Source organism: Siphateles boraxobius, unplaced genomic scaffold (assembly GCF_051911475.1).
Source record: "Siphateles boraxobius isolate OS27281-9 unplaced genomic scaffold, OSU_SipBor_1 33, whole genome shotgun sequence".
Classification (NCBI taxonomy): Eukaryota; Metazoa; Chordata; class Actinopteri; order Cypriniformes; family Leuciscidae; genus Siphateles; species Siphateles boraxobius.
In genome coordinates, this window is record NW_027508953.1 from 5935338 (window position 1) to 5947411 (window position 12074).

Consider the following 12074-nt stretch of genomic DNA (forward strand, 5'->3'; position numbering starts at 1 on the left):
TTAACACTCTACTATTAACTAACAATAAACTCTGGATAATGAATAAGTAATGGCGCTCAGTTAAATGTGGTAGTTCACAGTTTAGCTAATCAGTAACTAAAATTTTTTTCAAACCTCCCAGAGGACTAAGACCTACTGTGTACAGGTTCATAATTAATGTGAATAATGCATTATGTATAATATATGGTGATGGTAACTCACTAGTAATGACTCAAGTATTCCAAAATCCTTCAGAAGGAACTACTAATTATTTGGAACAGTAAAGTTAAAAGCATGATACCTCCCTAAAGTTTAAAAGTTTTTAATAATGTTGGGGTCCAGACAATGATGACAGAATGTAAACCATGCCTTTAAAACACAGAATGTTCAATTGGCACTGCGATTTACCAATAAGTCCACACCCAAGAATGAGTCTATTCAGCTGCAAATCTAACGTCAGCAGTCTTACTCTCTGTTCAACCAGACAGCTGAACTGACGGCAGTGTTATATCCTGAGAGATACAAGGTAACTCTTCCCTCCAATTATTCTGGTGCTTATCTGTATTCTAGAACTTACCCTTAAGAGTTAATTAAGTTGTGTTACCGTGTTGTGTCTGTAGTAAAGAAGTCTTGATTTGACTCTTTCTTTCTTTCTTTCTTTCTTTCTTTCATTCGTTCTTTCGTTCATTCGTTCTTTCTATAATTGTTTTTCCCGAAACAAACCACAAAAAGAAAATCTCTATTAATGTCTATTTCAGCCAAAAAACAACAACAATAAAAAAATTTGACTAAATAATTACCTTACCCTACCTTTATAATTATTTTAAGTAAACATTTTTATAAAGCAAGAAACTCAAGCACTCAAGTAGGGTACGATATAAAATCAAATAAAATGTTGCTATGTAATGTGTTACTTTTGGTTATTTAAGTACATGTTGTTGTAAAAACTGTTTATGATTCATGGAAGTAAAATTTTTTTTGGCATTAAGGCAAGTTTATACCAAAGATTTATGACGAGGCAAGCTGGAACGCGCAAAAGAATGTGGCCTGCAATATTCTAACACTGTCTCTACATTGGGTGCATCCAAAGACACAAAGAGAATATTTCAAATCCATTTGTCCTGTTGTCAGAGGTGGTGCAAGTGCAGACAGTATCACTGATTATAATGGGCTGCTTTGCCTTTTTAATGAGAATAATAATAATAATAATAATTATATTTATTAATAATAAAAGGCCAATTTTATGATGGGGCCCAGGAAGGGACCTGCACGTGGGGGTGCTGGCCCAAAAAAGACTGAGAACCACTGATCTAGAGGAATCCAACACATGGTTTAGAAGCACACAGCAGTTGTAGGATAAACAAATACATAACCTGATGTCGAACAAGTGTCAGACATCATTGGTGTCAAACACATACACTGAAATCTTAAAGTCTGAAAGGAAAGCATTCATTTTGGCTTTCCTTGAGCTCTACACTTAATTTTGTATTCTTGGATGTGTCATGAAATAAGGTTCCAGATCTGTCAATGGCTACTCAGTCCATAAGTTTCACTACATGGAATGTTAATGGACTTAAAGAAAAAAAAGATCACAAATTTCAAGAACTACAAAATGCTGATGTTGTTTTTTTTACAAGAGACACACATTGGAGAAGGAGATGAACATATTATAGAAGACCTAAAAAAGGAGTGGCAGGTTTTCTACACAAAGTTTACCTCCTCTAGTAAGGGAACAGCCATACCAGTCAGGAGAAGACTAGATTTCAAATGTATAAGTGATGAAAAAGATAACTGTGGAGCTTATGTTGTGTTGAAATGTAAACTGGAAGGTCAGCTGTATAGCCTGGGAAAACCCAGATAACTTCCGGCAAATTTAGATTTGCTCTGAAAGTTAGTCTGGCAAAGAGCTCATTCAAGCCCATTTCCAATCCGCCGAAATCGCGGCACCAATCAGAAACGTTGGGGCGGGCTTTACACGATGACGACAGCGCTGGGATTTTTCAGAAGCAGATTTTGTAGCCTACATTACAAAGATGGATGCCGCCGTCGAACATCACTTGTTCGAATCAGCTATCGCGTCTGTTTTAAGCGATTTAAAAATTTCATTTTCGTTATAACCTGAGAAAAGAACAAGACTCAAAGCCTTCATGTCTAAAAAAGATGTTATCGCTGTCTTACCGACTAGATTCGGCAAAAGTCTGATATACCAGTGTGGCGAGCAGGACGATCGAGGCCGAGGGACGTGAGAGAACGGCGTGAGTGAGGCCGGTCTCGATCTCTCATGGAGGAGCGGAAGCATAAAAGGAGGAGTGACGACGGTGAAGATCGAGAGAGGACAGGCCTGAATTTTAGTTGATGTTTTGTTTTATTATGTGTGGCGGCAGTCGACCGTGAGGGACTTTGTATTTGTTTTATTTTGTCATTAAAATGTGTGAATGTTCAACGGTTTCCGCCTCCTCCTTCCCATAACAACGAGCCCCGTTGGGGGCTAAACGAATGTATGTGAGAGCCCCCTGCATGGATTGGTTTTAACGTCTATACAATTGCGCCAAGAGGCATTTGAGGGACGTCCGTTGGTGACGCCCCTTTGGAAATGATTTGTCTATGGAGCTTTGCCATACCCTAACTCAGTTTAAACTGAGAAGGGTCTGGTTTTAACCAGGCTATCAGCTGTACACTCTGGTTAGTGTTTATAACCATCACGCTGATGTAAAAATCCTTGAAAAACTTTCACGTTACCTGCAGTCAATAACTACAGGGCTGCTGGTGATTGGTGGAGATTTCAACACAGTTCTCAATCCATTTATCGACAAATTCAATTCAAAAAGGGTGACAGACAGCTCAATCCATAGAAAGCTACGTTGTTGTGTGAATAAGTTCATGAAATCTCTTCAGCTAATAGACATCTGGAGAAGAAAGAACCCTGTAAAGCAGGATTATACATTCCACAGTCAAGTTGCGTCCAGGCTGGATTACTTTTTTGTTCCAGAAGAATGTATGTGGCGAGTCAGAATTTGTGAAATCAGAGACTCAGAGATGCGTGACCATCGTTCTCTGTCCTTGGAGATCAACAATGTTTCCACAACCCTTTCTCAGAAAGATCCCAAGTTACAATTAGTTTTGCAAAGGCTGAATCTAAAAATCAAAGATCTTTTGACAGGTGAGACTGGTTCATCAATGGTTCAAGAAAACTCACATGCAGTCAGTGAAGTTGACATTGTATCAGCTGTACAATCTCTTCAAGTGTCAGACACACCGAGACCAGACGGCATCCCAGTTTCCTTCTATAAAGACAACATTCAGGATCTAATTCCATACATTAAGATGCTCTATGACAGAATCCACAGAAGTGCGTTTAACTGCTCTGAGACACACTTTAATGAAACTGTGAAATGTCCACATGATGATAGCCAACACTTTTTTAACGTTGACTAACTCATCATTGCAACTATTCTAGCAAGACGTCTAGATGAATTCTTGGAGTCTCAGACAAAGGGTCTTGTACCAAAAAATTCAGCTTCTGTCATGATCACTTCTCATACACTCTGCACTCAGATACGTTTGTCTTGTATTAAGGATGAAATAGAAGAGTAGAAAACGTTCAAACCCGACTCTTTATCAAGATTTCCTCATAGTGAAAAACCTTCTCAGAGTTGCACCAGAAGCAGAAACAGAATCTGTAGATTTTTCAATAGAGAGAGACAAACTGCTGGATCAGGGCTGCCCTTTGACCCCAGTTCTTATTACACTGGCTCTGAAATGCTTTGCCTCCTCATTAGCTGGGCGTTTAAAACAGAATGATATTCTCGTTTTTAAACAAAGTGTGATTCTTTGCATCCAACCTGAGGACCTTGAGGATGTAATTACAGCTTTGAAGAGCAGAGATAAAGAAGTATATGACACTGTGGAATTATTCAGAGGAAATGTTAATGATGAAAAATTAAAGTGCTTGGAAAATGAGTCTGAAGAAGAGGCATCAGACAAATGCTTAAAAACAGGTGAAGGTAATTGTGTGTTTGATAAGTGTGATTTGTCTATAATAAATGAGGGAGACGACATTTCAATGGAGAGTGATGGAAGGCGAGGCTCATGAAGACGACCAAGATTTCATTTGCTGATTTTACTATACTGCATTTAGTACAGAAATTTAGCTTGTGCCTAAATTTGTGCCAGTGAGGCAATTAACATAAATGATTAAATCTATAGATGTATGTATAGACATCTGATTAAACAACACAAGGCTACAAGTTAATGGGACAATCATTGCTGTGTAATTTTTCAAGAAATAAATCCTTTCAGAACTTTAAGATGATTTGTTCGGTCAACTTTCCAATTTACTATAACATATTTAATTTCAATTAGTGCTAAATATCATATCTTGTTTTTTTTCTTCTCTTTTTTACTAGGCAGATCATGTATGCAGTTGTTACCTTGCAAGACTCAGATGAGGTGATGGTGGTCGCATCACATTGGTTGAGCTCAGACAAGACACAAAGTTACTGGCCTCCTTTCAAATCAACAGAGATGTGCATGGAAGCTGTTCTGAACAGACTTAATCCTGAAACAGGAGGGAAACCTTGGGAGAAATTAAATATTATCTTTCACAAAGAACATGGTAACAGTTACAATTTTTAAAATAACTGTTTAAATGTAGGTATCTTTACTATTATTTTTATTATAATATAATAAAATATGTATCTTATTGCAGGTGATTTCGACAAGGCAATAGAAATAAAAAAAAAAATTAAAGAAGAGAAAGAAAAATGGTAAAAAAAAACAAACATTTTGTTTCCAATCAAAATTGTTCAAAAGATTTGACCCATGAAAATCTAAAATAATTAATTTGTACTTTTTTGTTTCAAAATGCATTGTTTGCTTTCAAATAAAGGTCATTTTTAGTACCCACTACCACTGGATTCCCTGGAATACTAAAAAGACAAAAGCTTGAAAACAATCAAGCAATGATACAACCGCTTCCCCCTTCTCCAATTCCATCTACATCCAGAATGCCAGCTAATGGTGAGTCAACGTCTTTTGTCATAATCAGTTGGAAAACTTTGTACAGAAAAATAATAATTTTACACAACAGACAAGGAGGAGCTCCTCCATATGCTGAGAGACATCAAGAGCACAGTTCAGAAAAACTCTTCTATGTTAAAGAAACTACTGAAAGACAATACGGCTTCTGAAGCCCCCAGCAGCAGTACCAGCTTCCCCACTAGAGGTGTTAAAACAAGCCTGAATCTGCCTCTTAGAACCTTTGAAGATGTGGAGAGGATTGAAAGAGAGCTCAACTCTGCAGCATCACGCAAAAAATATGTGAGTCAACACAGCGTTTATAAAGAATTTAAAGGGATACTGTACACTCAGCTGATCAATGTCACAAAATAAACCTTACTGGAAATGTCTTAAAGACATTTATTTTGCAATAATGACAGACTGACTGCACAATGCTCTACTTGTTCTATGACTATTTACAAAAAAGAGAAAGAAAATAATGATTGGAGTCCAAATTATTTTATGATCTTAATTGTAGACAAGCTTAAATCATCTAAGAGCAATAGCCCTGGCAGACAACAGCATAGTTGTCCATATACAACATATTTGACAATTCAATGCCATTGATCAATTAGAATCAAATATTGCAGAGATTTGTAATAAAAATAATCAATGAACTAATAAAATTCTCACTATTTTCTTCACAGATAAAATATTTGTCAGGGCTTGGAGGCTTTGGAGACAAGGATGTGATTAAGAATATTATGCAGCAAGTCCTAATAGATGATCTGGCTAAGGAGTTCAACTGGCTGGGGAGAGGAGAAAAAAGGCCCTTATCTCAGCTTATTCTAGCAGATGTTATCCGGGGTAAATCAATGCTGCATGAACACTTCCCACATACTTAAAATGTTTTTCTTGTTTTTATTAATATTAGGCTATGTCTGTATTTGTCTTCACATTCAAATAAAAATTTCAATGGATTAAGCTTAAAACATATTTAAAAGCTCTTCAATTTGAGCAATTTGTCCCTAAGAGCATATAGATAGTTCTGGGCAATACTGTAAGATGGACAAATAATCGCATTATGATTTTCTTTTATAGAAATTGTGATTGCAATATTATTTGCAATTTTGGCAATAGTTTTTCCTTACATGCTATGCTCAAAATCTTTTTTTTAGTGTACAAGAATACATATAGTATTAACAGCTTGATAAATAAAATGTAATATCATACATCTAAAAGACTAGATAAAGTTAAGAGGCTGCATTTCCTTTTTCAGAGGCTGCATTGAAAAGTAAAGTAACCAGGGTCGACTGTGAAACTGAAATTAAAAAATATCTGAGTTACAAAGCTGATCGATTAGGTCGGAAGAGGCCAAGAGAACAAGGAGGTGAATGATTTCTGTTGCTATTTGATATTAAAGTTCACTTCAATTTAAAAATAAATCATGCAATATTGGATGCTTATATGAAATACAATCTGCTCAGTGTTTAGGCATCTACTCTAAACCATATCTAATGCATATAGCAATTTTTTCCCCCTAAGTAAGTTTTAAAAAACACAAATCAAATAGTCTGGGAAAATGTAAATTAGTTACTTGACAAGTGCATGCTATAGGCTGATCTTCTCACGGCCTTCTTTTAGCCAATGCCTAAATCTACAGAAACCGTTTAATGATCATTTTTATATCTTGTATAATTACTTCTCACTGCAGGTCTTGGGCCTGAGATTTTTAACGTGGCTTCTTCCTCACCGATGGACAACCAGCCAAAGAAGGAAGTATATTGGAACATTTTGAGATCAGAAAAGAATTTTTGATCATTGGCTCAGCTCTCATCTAACTGAAAAAAAAAAAAACAATAAAAAAAACAGTATATGTATATATATATATATATATATATATATATATATATATATATATATATATATATATATTTTTTTTTTATGTGTAAGACTGCCATATTACAGCATCAACTTGACTTCCTCAATATATATATATAAAAAAAATTTATACAGCTTTGGTTTTATTGAGCTATTTCTGTCTTTTACAATGTTTGTTAAATTACATGTGATGATTCAATTTAAAATAAACCAATATTACAGATTATTCCATCTCTACCAATGCTTTTGAGTTTTTTTGCTGGCAAAATCACTGTGATCATAGACACCTACTGGTGGTTATATTAGCAGAATTCTAAACGATTACATCAGGTTGGAGAACTATTACCAGTACCAGTAGTATATATAACTATACTGGTATTGATATATATATAGCGCAAAATATATGTGTAATTCACAACTTTTTGTGTAATGCACACACAAGGCAATAATAGTGAAGGTATTCAATATACACTATACTGCCATAAGTTTTGCGACGTCTACCTTTACATGCAAAAGAACTTTAATGACATCCCATTCTTAATCCGTAAGGTTTAATATGGAGTTGGCCCATCCTTTGCAGCTATAACAGCTTCAACTCTTCTAGGAAGGCTTTCTACAAGGTTTAGGAGTGTGTTTATGGGAATTTTTGGACCATTCTTCTGTAAGTGCATTTGTGAGGTCTGGCACTGATGTTGGACGAGAAGGCCTGATTCGCAGTCTCCGCTCTAATTCATCCCAAAGGTGTTCTATCAGGTTGAGCTCAGGACTCTGTGCAGGCCAGTCAAGTTCATCTACACCAAAATCGCTCATCCATGTCTTTATGGAGCTTGCTTTGTGCACTAGTGTGCAGTCATGATGGAACAGGAAGGGGACATCCCCAAACTGTTCCCACAAAGTTGGGAGCATGAAATTGTCACGTGTCTGTCCTGTCTGTATTGCACTTGGGTGTCTTTGTTATGTTGGGCCATGTGCTCTCGTTATTGTTTGATCCCTCCCCCTTGTTACCTGATTAGTGTTTGAGTTCTTCCACCTGTCCCTTTCTTGATTTGTTCCTTTTTTAAGTCTCCTCTTGTTTGCAGTCTTTGTCGGATCGTTGTCATATGTTTTCCCAGTTTCCATGTGATGGTCTTCGTGTTCAGAGGCAGTATTTGTTCTTCAAGACTTGTAAATGTAACGTGACAGAATGATCCGACCATTTGAGGACTCAGCAGCATGGATGTCAATGATTTTGACTGGATGGATGATGACGCTTGCATGGATGACGATGACTTGGATTGTCCAGACTACACAATCACTACATTTGGATCGACCCAGTTTTCCACTATCTTTCATGACGGAATGACTCCGTCCTCTAACGAATCCGGCAGAATTAATATTTTTCAGGCCCACGCTTTTATGGTTCATCAAAGGGAGGAGTCGGAGCGTCTGGCCGGGTTCTCGGGGACCTGTGGATGCCGTAGAGGAGGAGGAGAGGGTCGAGAAGAGGCTCAACACCACTCTCCATCCTGTCCCTCCTTTGATCCTGGGCCAGTGAGGGACAGCTTAGAGCCTACTTCTCGCCGTCACGGACGGAAAAGGAGGAGGAAACGCCCGTCTGCACAGCGAGAGACTGTTCACGTCACGTCGGGCCAGCGAGAGACTGTTCACGTCCCGTCTGCCCAGCGAGAGACTGTTCACGTCCCGTCTACCCAGCGAGAGACTGTTCACGTCACGTCGGTCCAGCGAGAGATTGTTCACGTCACGTCCGCCCAGCGAGAGACGGGTCACGTCACGTCTGCCCAGCGAGAGACTGATCACGTTACGTCTGTCCAGTCTGGGACAGAGCCAGAGATCCCCTTTGGCGTGGCCGCCAAGGTTGTGACGGACTATCTGGAGCGTCTGGCTTGGATCTTGGAGATGCCAGTCTCTGCTGTTCCAGAACCGGAGGCAGAGCCAGTGTCTGCTGTTCCTGAGCCGGAGACAGTGTCTGCAGTTCCTGAGCCGGAGCCAGTGTCTGCTGTTCCTGAGCCGGAGCCAAATTTTGTTTCTGTGTTTGTGTCTGTCCTAGTGGCCGTTGCTGTTCTGGTGGCTGTTCCTGAGCCAGAGCCTGTTCCTGAGCCGGTGCCAGTGCCCGTGTCTGCTCCAGAGCCGGAGCCAGTGCCAGTGTCTGCTCCAGAGCCGGAGCCAGTGCCAGTGTCTGCTCCAGAGCCGGAGCCAGTGCCATTGTCTGCTCCAGAGCCGGAGCCAGTGCCAGTGTCTGCTCCAGAGCCGGAGCCAGTGCCAGTGTCTGCTCCGGAGCCAGTGCCAGTGTCTGCTCCGGAGCCAGTGGCAGTGTCTGCTCCAGAGCCGGAGCCAGTGGCAGTGTCTGTTCCAGAGCCGGAACCAGTGCCAGTGTCTGTTCCAGAGCCAGAGCCAGTGCCAGTGTCTGTTCCTGAGCCGGTGTCTGTTCCTGAGCCGGTGTCTGCTCCTGGGCCGGTGTCTGCTCCTGGGCCGGTGTCTGCTCCTGAGGCGGTGTCTGCTCCTGAGGCGGTGTCTGCTCCTGAGCCGGTGTCTGCTCCTGAGCCGGTGTCTGCTCCTGAGGCGGTGTCTGCTCCTGAGCCGGTGTCTGCTCCTGAGCCGGTGTCTGCTCCTGAGCCGGTGTCTGCTCCTGAGCCGGTGTCTGCTCCTGTGCCCTGGCCGCCCGAGTGGTCGTCCCCGCCCTGGCCGCCCGAGTGGTCGTCTACGCACTGGCCGCACGAGTGGTCGTCTCCGCCCTGGCGCCCGAGTGGTCGTCTCCGCCCTGGCCGCCCGATGGGGTCTTCACCACCCTGGCCGCCCGATGGACTGTCTGCTTCACCCTGTCCGCCCGATGGACTGTCTGTGTCGCCCTGGCCGCCCGATGGACTTTGTGTTTCGCCTGGGTCTCCCAAGACTAAACGCTTTGTCCCTCCCGTCCCACCCTGGTCTGTCCCTCCCGTCCCACCCTGGTCTGTCCCTCCCGTCCCGCCTGATGGAGCGTCTGGTAGCCGCTCCGTAGGGAGGCGGTAATGTCACGTGTCTGTCCTGTCTTTGTTATGTTGGGCCATGTGCTCTCGTTATTGTTTGATCCCTCCCCCTTGTTACCTGATTAGTGTTTGAGTTCTTCCACCTGTCCCCTCTTGATTTGTTCCCTTTTTATGTCTCCTCTTGTTTGCAGTCTTTGTCGGATCGTTGTCATATGTTTTCCCAGTTTACATGTGATGGTCTTCGTGTTCAGAGTCAGTGTTTGTTCTTCAAGTTCAGTTTTGTCTTATGTCTCATTTATTGTGTTTTTCCCCTTGTGGGTTTTTGCTTTGTGTTTTGTTTTCTTTTGTTAATAAATCATCCGTTGCTGCACTTGAGTCCTCCTCTCCACTTTTTGTAACTGTAACGTGACAGAAATTGTCCAAAATGTATTGATGTGCTGAAGCATTAGGAGTTCCTTTCACTGGAACTAAGGGGCTAAGCCCAAACCCTGAAAAAACAACCCCACACCATAATCCCTCCTCCACCAAACTTTACACTGGGCACAATGCAGTCAGGCAAGTTCTCCTGGCAACCGCCAAGACCAGACTGGTTCATCGGATTGCCAGAGAGAGAAGCGTGATTCGTCACTCCAGAGAACATGTCTCCAGTGCTCTAGACTCCAGTGGCGGCGTGCTTTACACCACTGAATCTGACGCTTTGCATTGCACTTGGTGATGTAAGGCTTGGATGCAGCAGCTCGACCATGGAAACCCATTCCATGAAGCTCTCTATGCACTGTTCTTGAGATAATCTGAATCCCACACGAAGTTTGGAAGTCTGTAGCTATTGACTCATAAAGTTGGCGACTTCTGCGGACTGTGTGCCTCAGCATGCACTGACCCCGCTCTGTGATTTTACATGGCCCACCACTTCAAGGCTGAGTTGCTGTTGTTCCTAATTGCTTCCATTTTGTTATAATACCACTAACAGTTGACCGTGGAATTGTAGTAGTGAGGAAATTTCACCAATGGACTTATTGCACAGGTGGCAATCTATCACGGTACCACGCTTGAATTCATTGAGCTCCTGAGAGCAACGCATTCTTTCACAAATGTTTGTAGAAGTAGTCTGCATGCCTAGGTGCTTGATTTTATACATCTATGGCCATGGAAGTGATTGGAACACCTGAATTCAATGATTTGGAGGGGTGTCCCAATTCTTTTGGCAATATAGTGTATTTTAAAAAAGTAATGACTTCACGACCACTCTATAAAGCATGAATGAGTGTAGAATGAATGTAATCTCTACATAACACATTTGCTATGTTGACATTATCATGTGACCTTCCAGCGTCAGTTGTGTCGCTTCACTGCCATTCATAAATCCTCTCCCGTGGCCATGGGATAGTAAAATGTCCATTGTACTCTCGCTGGAAGAAGTAGGTCATCCGGGTACTTTTTGCCTGCTTTTTTATGAGTACTGTGAGTTTGGACATACTTCTGTTGTCACATATGGTAACTTGTTAGTTTATGATAGTTTATGATAAATATTATGTACGCTTTATATTCTAATCATTGAACACATCAGACACACTTTTGCGAGAACTCTAATGTCCTTCCATTATTCAGCCTGAGGCTGGCGCTCTAATGATAATTGACATAGTCTACTCTAAGGCCTAGTCCACACGGACATGGGTATTTTTATAACCAGTGTTTTCCTCCTGCATTAAAAAAGAAAATCCCGTCCACAGCTGCTCGGTTTAAAAAAAATCTCCGTCTACATGAAAACGCAAAAACACTCTATCAAGCTACGTCCGCCATTGCACAGAATCGTCAACAAAGCAGTCAGTGGCGCACAATCTGACGTCAAAGACAGTGGATAACTGCGCACACTCTGACGCCGTAAGGCAAAAACCCCGGTTAGCCTAATATTTACTGTCTACACGACAACACTGCAACCGGCGTTTCTGAAAATCCTAACCCTGGCAGGGGTTTTCAAAAATGTTCGGTTTCAGTGACCTGATACTACGTTTCCGTGTGGACGAACGGCTAAACCGCGTAAAAAAAAGTCACGGTTATAAAAATACCCGTGTCCGTGTGGACAAGGCCTAATACACAATGTATTCCTTTCGAATGTTGTTTTAGAACGTTGCAAGTTAGTAATTCCAGTGAGGAAAACAAAGTCATGTCTATTCTCACAATCAAAACACACAGACTGATCTCATGAAATGGCGTATGTATGACACGCCAATTCGTATTTCCATTTTTGGCGTG

General features: G+C 41.3%; 2 protein-coding genes across 3 annotated transcripts in view; both read left to right on the forward strand.

Moving 5' to 3' along the window:
• The window catches only part of LOC143701675 (nuclear GTPase SLIP-GC-like), a 95756-nt gene that overhangs the window by 21801 nt on the left and 61881 nt on the right, over positions 1 to 12074 (forward strand). The window lies entirely within an intron of this gene.
• LOC143701680 (uncharacterized) lies at positions 410 to 6856 on the forward strand. 2 transcript variants are annotated; one of them, XM_077195196.1, is made up of 8 exons: positions 410 to 505; positions 4386 to 4594; positions 4688 to 4745; positions 4868 to 4998; positions 5069 to 5298; positions 5685 to 5844; positions 6257 to 6367; positions 6692 to 6856. In XM_077195196.1, exons 2-8 carry the CDS (start codon positions 4393 to 4395, stop codon positions 6793 to 6795), a joined length of 996 nt encoding a protein of 331 aa, XP_077051311.1. In that variant the 5' UTR covers positions 410 to 505; positions 4386 to 4392; the 3' UTR covers positions 6796 to 6856. The 2 variants fall into 2 exon arrangements, with proteins under 2 accessions (XP_077051311.1, XP_077051312.1); XM_077195197.1 differs by lacking the exon at positions 410 to 505 and adding an exon at positions 3592 to 4059.

Bases quoted from the DNA above. Each gene is read 5' to 3' on its own strand.
- LOC143701680 (XM_077195197.1), top strand. The intron at 4,999-5,068 runs GTGAGTCAACGT...TTTACACAACAG, and splicing joins ATCCAGAATGCCAGCTAATG to ACAAGGAGGAGCTCCTCCAT. The intron at 6,368-6,691 runs GTGAATGATTTC...TTCTCACTGCAG, and splicing joins GAGGCCAAGAGAACAAGGAG to GTCTTGGGCCTGAGATTTTT.